This window comes from Phaethon lepturus, unplaced genomic scaffold (genome assembly GCF_000687285.1).
Source record: "Phaethon lepturus isolate BGI_N335 unplaced genomic scaffold, ASM68728v1 scaffold30695, whole genome shotgun sequence".
Taxonomy (NCBI): domain Eukaryota; kingdom Metazoa; phylum Chordata; class Aves; order Phaethontiformes; family Phaethontidae; genus Phaethon; species Phaethon lepturus.
The window spans coordinates 1,532-9,552 of NW_010538879.1; the positions used below are offsets into that span (position 1 = coordinate 1,532).

Sequence of the window (8,021 nt, forward strand, 5' to 3'; positions counted from 1 at the left end):
CCCCTGCTTTCACACTGCTACCTGTAGATCTGCCTTCAGGAGAAAACAGGATACCATGAAAGAACAGACACAAATGGCTTTAAAACAAAGACCGGTGTATTTCTACTAGACTATTTGATACAGCAGATGCCGGTAGGATGAATGGTCACTCTCAAAAGCAAATACAAATATATTTTATTTAGACAAAACTTCTCACAAAGGATAGACACACTGATTTTGTGGTATTACTGTGCAAAACCTGAAGTGTTATTAATGCACAGGCAGTCCCATGCCTAACTTCCCAACCCCTTTCTCTGTGTATTTAAAAATAGGAAGACACCAGCCAGTTTAAAAACCAGAACCTGCAAGAAGGCCCAGTGATAACCAAGTGCAAACAAAGCAAAGTGAGTTCACCAAAGGGGTTTCATTTTGCAGTGAATCCATGTTCTAAGTTCTGACTGAGAAAGGCATAAGCACCCTTCTTCAACCTCCCCTGAGGACCACAATTTTTGACTTTACAGAAAAACAAAGTAACATAGAGCAAGCATCTAGAGAGCAATGAAGAGATTAATTCCAAAATCCCCTTTAAGTATGACAAGAAACTGGCCACAATTGAGACAAAATGGAAAGTTTTTTTCTCTCACTTTGGTGCAAGTTTATTTATTTTGTACACTATCCATCCATACACCTGTGATACAAATTCTAGGAATCTGCCACAAAGCATTAAAGCACAACATACCTATTATTCTGTAGATGTTTGCATTTTTGATCACCATCCAGCCTACATGGATCAGCAGTGAGTCAACACAGAAACCTGTAGTTCTGTAAAAATGCAGATGTCTGATAACCGTACATACTTGAGGGGGGGAGAGCAATAATGTTCACTTTTAGGGAACATGGCTCAAATATTCAGATTTAAAAAAAAAAAGTCCCTGGAAGAGCTGGCTGTGTAAGGATTTCCGTACAGGATCTTGTAAACTCATTTTATATAGTAAAATCTAAGCCTGCAGGCTTTTTTCTTTGTGGAGGTCAGTAATAAGGATACATGACGACTTACTGTCTTTTGCATTTACTCTATCTTGCAGCATAGTGCCTTCAGCTGTTGGCAGATTTGACAAACTTACTGGAGTACCTGGAGTGCTGTATATGGGTAAAGGGAATGCTCCACACCCTCAGCTGTATTTGTAATAGGGCTTTTCCAGCTAGGAAGTTTTCCAACCAGTACGATCAGTGATTGAAAACAGCTAATACTTCTGAACCATGAATGTGGCTTAATTAAAATGACCTAGCAGTAAATGCAGTCACAATAGGAAGTTTATGCGTCAAGAAACACAAAACACAAAGACAATGCTATTTGTTCCACAGTTCCCTCTGAGGCTAGAAAACCTGTTAACTCTGAAAGCCCTAGAAAAATGCTGCACTGGTTTAGAAACCATCTACTTGGCATAGGACCACATTTGTTTTTTGCACACAAACATTTCATAAATCTCCTTATTTCCGCATTAAGCATTCTGCATTTCTTTGCCAATCTTGTAGCTGAGGATTTTGTTCCAGTCGATCTTGGTGCGGGTGACGGGTAGCTGCCGGCGTAAGGCTTTGAAAGTGGTGTCTGACATAGTCTGGTAATTTTCACTGATTGCTGTCTGCAATGGCAAGTAGATTCAGTTATGGTAGTAACAAGATACTCTGAGACAGCATGCCTCAGTGTTAAAGCCACAAAACCTTTCTACAAGGTGAAGACACACTAACTCAATAATAAAGTCACCAGTGTGTGCGCACAAGTAAAAGCATTTCTCTTAAGGTCCCCTGTAATGTAGCAGTGTCTCCTTAGGTGTTTCACTGACTTATCTGTATTGAGTCTCCTTGCACACAGGCTGGGACAATGTAAAAAGCTGTCATACAAATTTCCTCTTCAGTATTTTTAACTGTCACAGAGGAAAACATTTAGACTCACCCGCTCCCCTTCCATTCTTGTTCCAGGCACCATTTGTAACCCTTTAAAATAACTATACAGCAAACCTGATCATTAATTACACATAGCTTTACAACTATATTCTTTGAACAAATACTACTGCCCTTTTCTAAGTAATTCTTACAGTCAGTAACAGATTCAGCCAGAAACAGAATTAGAGGTCAATTTTCCATGTTTCCATTAGCTGTAAATGGAGACTATGATGCCATTGTATTTAACAACCTGATCTTACCTGGTACTCGTTTTCTGCATTTTCTATTATCTTAATAAACTCCTTGGCTGTCTGGACATCACTCTACAAAGGGGAAAAATAAATTTCTGTATGTTTAAGAGCAGCTTACAACAGCTACACAATAGATTTCTTCTCAAATGATAGGCTGAGTACAGATGAAGTAGGTAACATCAGCAGCTTCTGCCCCATGTTTGTAGCTAGGTTCCTTTCACTATGGATCTCTTGGTGAGGTTCAAGATAGAGGTATGTACTGGCTAGAGCTTGTGCTCCAAACCGAAACAGGACTGCACTCTAGTGAGCAAAAGGGAAGTAGACCTTCATGGTATAGATCAGAGATTTTGTGACTTGCTCCCTCTACTGTACTACAGGACTTCTTATTTTCCCTTAGTGCACTGCTCTTACTGTTCACTTCCCTTGCATCCAGATAGAAAAGCAATTCTGCCCTCTTTAACTGAAACTCCTAAGATAAGCTTTCCAATAGAGACTGTACTTTCTAATACAGTCTAAGCAATTGAGGATCTGGTAACTAAACACTGCAACTACACTGACTAGTCACCCTAAAATTACATTACTTTAAAGTCAAGAGAATGTAGTCATAGAAGTGTATGCTTCACAAAATGTTTAAGAAATCAAATAGTTGCTTTATCATGAAAAAAATCTAGCATACTTACTGAAACCTGTACAGAGTCCTGGATATCTTTATGACTAACCAGTTGAACGTTGCCATCTTCATAATAATGAACCTGAACAAAGAAACAAAATGCAGGTTATCATTAACACTCATTTAATAATCCCTAGAGCCCCCAAATGCTACCAGAATGGCACAACAGCATTGTTGTGCCAGTCTTCTCTGCTTACGTGGAGACTAAAAGCAGGATGGATTTTCTAAAAGGTTTCATTCTTTGTCAAGACTGTTCAAGATTATGTTAATGCAGTAAACGCCTAGAGTTGAAATAAGAGCAATTATAAGAGAATTCATAGTATAGGTTTTAGCCCTATAAAGTGAAGCAGACTTGGAGGCATATAGGGTAATGCTATATAATAAACCACAGGCCGGATTGTAGACAATGTCCAAAACACTAGTTTTAAGAATTAACTTCTTGAACTGTATAGTTTAATAGCACCTTGACTTAAGAAGGACATCTCAGCTGTATTTCAGCATCTGAGTTGAATGCATTTGTGTAAGAGAAGCACAATGCAGCTTCTCCTATTATTGCCAGAAAAAGTAACTCACCTGGATTTTGAGTACTGCAGCCACTTGAGCTGTTGGTGGTGTAATGGTAAACTTCCATTCTGATCTCCAACGACCGTTCCTAAAAACAATCAAAGCATGAAAAGTATTCCCAAAAAGCTCTAAAAACAAAAAGAACCAAACTAACAAGAGCAAATTGTTTCTACTGTCATCTTATTACCAATACTGCAGTGCCTTACATGGCATTGAACTGGATTGCTGAAGCACAGCTGAACACAATGCAGTTTCAGTACAGACTAGGTCCAGTGTACTTGTGCTCTGGAATATGTAAGGGGGGGTTATCTACCTAGCTCTGCTAATGCCTTTCTCTCTGTATAGGTCATTGAGCCACACTGAAGGCTTTGGAAGTGCCAAGGAGGCTGCAAGGAAAACTGACTCCAGAATGAGAAGCAGAACCTCCTGGGAAGCCCAAGACTACTGGCTTTTCAGACTGTGTCAGAAGACATAGAGAATGGGTTTGTTCGAGGACTATTAAAGGAAGAAAATATGCTATGTTGAAATAGTCTTACCAGAAATTTTTGGGCTGGAACTGGTGGCTCTCAATACAGGCAATAATTGTCTGCTGCCCATCTATAGATTTACCATAAACCTGTATTTAGAAAAAGAGTTAAAAAGGCCCAAAAGCTGAAGAAAGTAATTCTTAATTTCCGTTCTTTGGCAGCATTGTGGAGGCTTGCTATTGTGGTATCTTACTGGGAATACACACCACTAATTATGCTGTCCAAGACCTCCACTTGTGTGCAAATAATGCCTTGTTTTCATTAACTGCAGGTGTTAAGGTGCTTGGCAGTCATGTCTATGAAGAATAAGGTCTACTACATCTTTACCACTGTACGCAAATCAAGATATTTGCACCCGCTTCGGAACTTGTTATTCCCGAGTTAGCAAAAACACTAGTGAGGATGGGGAATTCAAACAAACAGCACTGCCCAGCACTAAGTCCACTTGAGGTACTGACTGACATGGAGTGATGAACTTTCAGTGAAACAAGATGGATACTCAACAGTACAGAAGCCATTGGGGTAATGATCTTTCACATAAGCCCTCAGTGCACTGTCACAGGCATCTCTCCATTGTTTTAAAGCTGATTCCGTGTCCTCAGGCTGGGGGTCACTTGCTTCTTTCCTTAAATGATCAAACTTAAAAGAAAGTTTGTTTCTTGGGTCTAAAAATCTGCCATTGCCCAGATCACCATGTTCTGTGATTAAGACCTGTAAAAGAAGTTGAAATTAAGATACACTTATGCTGCTGTAAATGTGCTGTTATGTGTTTTTCCCTGACTATTTGAATAGATACCAATGTTTCAACAGATTCCTTCACTGAGCTATATCATCACATAAAGAAACAAGGATTTTCAGTAGTAATTTCTACTACGATTAGTTGTAGTGAGGCTGTAGGTAAACTCTCTGCTCTTCACAGTAATACTGCACTTAGTCTTCTGTCCCAGAAATGGCTGTATTATTATAATGTATATATTTAGTTTACAGCTGGGCATCTTCACAATAAAAAACAGGTGGTTTTGCTTTTAAAGTTATTTTTGCTGTTTTCCTTCCCCATTTCTAAAGGAAATGAAGCATTTTACTCTGGAATTTACCATTTATTGTCATGTTCCATGTTGCAATAGCTCTCTTTCTGGTGAAGAAGAGCATATAGATATGGCTACTTCTAGCATACACAAACTAAAGTACACAGCAAAGCAGCACTGTACCTTTCTTCTCCTTTGTCTTATTCACCATAATTCTCTGGCTTCCCAAACATTGACTTTTTTTTCAGGTTGTACTGTAACTTTCTCTTGTCAAAGCTATTTCTATGGACAGCCCTCTTAAAAATATCTGCCTCCTATGAACATATCTGGGACACCAGAAAAGCTAGATCAGTACCTGGCTCAGAGACTAGAACAGATGACCAGTTTTCTATCTTCTGTATGACTTGCTGCTTGTTCTCAACAAACAGTTTTGCTGGCATAGACTGGATAGTATTAGATTGGTATAATCAAAGATACAATAAGTTTTCTAGAGTAGCTGGGAATGGATTCAAAATGCAGAAAACAAAAAAAAAAACAAAACAAAACAAAAAAAAACAAAAACAAAAACAAAAAAAACAACCCACAAAAAAAAGCCACAAAAAAACCCCCCCAAAAAACCCGAAAAAACCAAACCAACAAACTACTACCAATTGTCAGTAGGAACTGTAAGCAGGTAGCAACATAAGGATTTATAAATGAGCTCTAAATAAACAGTAATCTTTAATCACTCATATTCTAAGTAGAATTCCAGTAATTTCAGCATGGAGCTTTACTTAAGGAACAATGAATTAGAGTTCCTAGGTAGTATCTGACAATACTTTAAGAGAACACTTCACCTATGCTTCTTCTACAAGAACAAAAGTTTGGTAATATAAAGATGTGTGGAGGAAGGAGGAGAAGTGGTAACTTGTGAGTAGAATGCAACTAGTCAACACCTTGATGAAACAACATTTTTATTGTTTTTGCACAGTGTAGTAACACAAACCTCAAGTGTAAATGGTTTTCTCTTACCTGATCATCATACCCTTCTATCTTCACTGGAGTGAACTGGTCCATGTTATACTGTGCAAATGCACTGTTAAGAATTAAAAGAACATGAACTTGAGCTGTACATGCACATTTATTTTGACTCAAGTAAATGGTGTGATTTATATTACAGAAAATTTCAACTTAATTTGGCAAATAATACACGAGTATTCTTAAAGGATGTTTTTCAATACCTTTTATTGATAATAGCTATAAAAACCCAGGTCTAAAGCCTGGTTTATTTAGTGACGACCAGGAAAGTACAGAGTTCAAAAGTAGAACAGCAGGCAGCCTGGGGGAATATGAGCAAGCCAAGGCAAAACAGGAACACCCCAGCTACAATTTAGAGAGCAGCAAGGTAAACAAACAAGTGGACTAATGTTTACAACAATTTTCTTATGTAAAGACCTGCTGACTGACATGTCACCTAGCCTGAAGTAAAATCCTAGCATCAAAAAGCTTGTATGCATAATCTTTAAGCACCTTCTGATGAGCCTGTGCAAGTAAACAAGAGATTTTTTTTTTAAAGTGTTTTTTTCTTGAGGGCAGTTCTTTTTTTAAACTTCAGCTAAGGATTACTCAGTATTTCAGGTTTCACTTGCTTTACAAATCATGCTTCAACAAGATCAGACATTATTGCTGCTGCAGAATTAAACTTTCTGTCAGAGTGCCTTCCTGTCAGTTTTATATGGCCTCCACAGCACAAATTCCAATTTAGCGCTTTTAAAAAGATTCATCCGTGCCTTTCATTATGTATTTTGTTGGGGAGATAAAGAATTACAGAAGATTGCTCTCAATACAACAAATGGCTTGCTTTGCCACAGGATGATGGGTGTAAGAAAACGTATGCATCTCTGATGGTAATTTGACTAGTGTTTGAAATATTAGTACTTACTGTGCTGCTCCTTCCCTGAGAAGATTGTCATTGTTAAGCAATAACCGGACATCTGGAGAAAAGAGAATTCAGGTAGATTATTGGATTTTTTTATCAAATGTTTCTCTTTATGCATTTCATTTTCAACTGTACAAATGCAAACATTAAAATGATCAAATAATTTCATTAAGCATATGTGGTCACAGAATGACAGCATGCTCTTCCCTCACCACTTCTTAACCTTAAGTATATTGTGACACAGTCTTAGGCTCTTACAATAGATGAAACGTGAAGAAAACACCACTGATCATTTTCCTTATTTACTTACCGTTGAATACTTCATTGAATTCTCCAGGGGGTGCATGAGTGATGAATTTTGCAGCTATACGCACCTACAATGAAGCAGAAAAGTAACTGAACTAAAGACAAAAGATAATTCAGTGAGTTCATACATACTGCAACCTACACTGAAGCGATTCACGAACAAAAGTAACTCTGAGAGTGATAGGAAGTGCCAGATTTAAGGAGAAATTTAGGCATGCATTGTCAAGACAGAAGTAGTCTCATAAGACCACATTTTTTTTCAGTGTAATAGAGCAGAATAATTCCAAATGTACTCAAGGAGGAAGTGCAAACTTCACATGGGCACCTGTAAAAATGTGAACTGTTCAACCTGCATAGTACTAACCTATTTAAAGAATACGAATGCTGGCTAGACACCCTTCTTGGTGACATTCCTAAACAATGTTTTTTCCTGCTCCTTGCTAGTAATCAGAAACCTAAATGCCAAGGTATACAACAAGTAAGAAACCACTGCAGTAAAAGTGACACTGTAACTAGATGGTAGCTACAGCACAACCACACAGCTAAGGAGTATCTGACATACATTACAGGAGACTGTGATTCCCTGTTGTTTGCTGCTGATGACTGGCTGAAGGAGATGCCGCTGCTTCACAGAAAACAGCATGTGAAGGATGAGAGGTTGATCCCTCTAGAAATGGAGCAGTAAATCAGTTACATCAACTGCCATGGGACCACTTCCAGAGTTAATTATGCCTCATGGACCTCGAAAGCCACTGATGTCCTCAAGAGTGCAGAAGGTGGTATGGAGATAGAAGAAAAGCTGGGAACTGACAGAAATGGGGGAGGTGATGGAAAGGC

At 38.4% G+C, this 8,021-nt stretch overlaps 1 protein-coding gene across 1 annotated transcript; it reads right to left on the minus strand.

Moving 5' to 3' along the window:
• Positions 1–364: 364 nt before the first annotated feature.
• CAPZA1 (capping protein (actin filament) muscle Z-line, alpha 1) lies at positions 365–7,252 on the minus strand (the record flags this gene model as incomplete). The annotated part of the gene is made up of 9 exons (XM_010286968.1): positions 365–1,622; positions 2,184–2,246; positions 2,855–2,926; positions 3,418–3,496; positions 3,945–4,024; positions 4,440–4,646; positions 5,972–6,035; positions 6,882–6,933; positions 7,189–7,252. Coding segments are annotated over 9 exons (822 nt in total), but the record flags the coding sequence as incomplete, so codon positions are not given.
• Between the last annotated feature and the right edge of the window lie 769 nt (positions 7,253–8,021).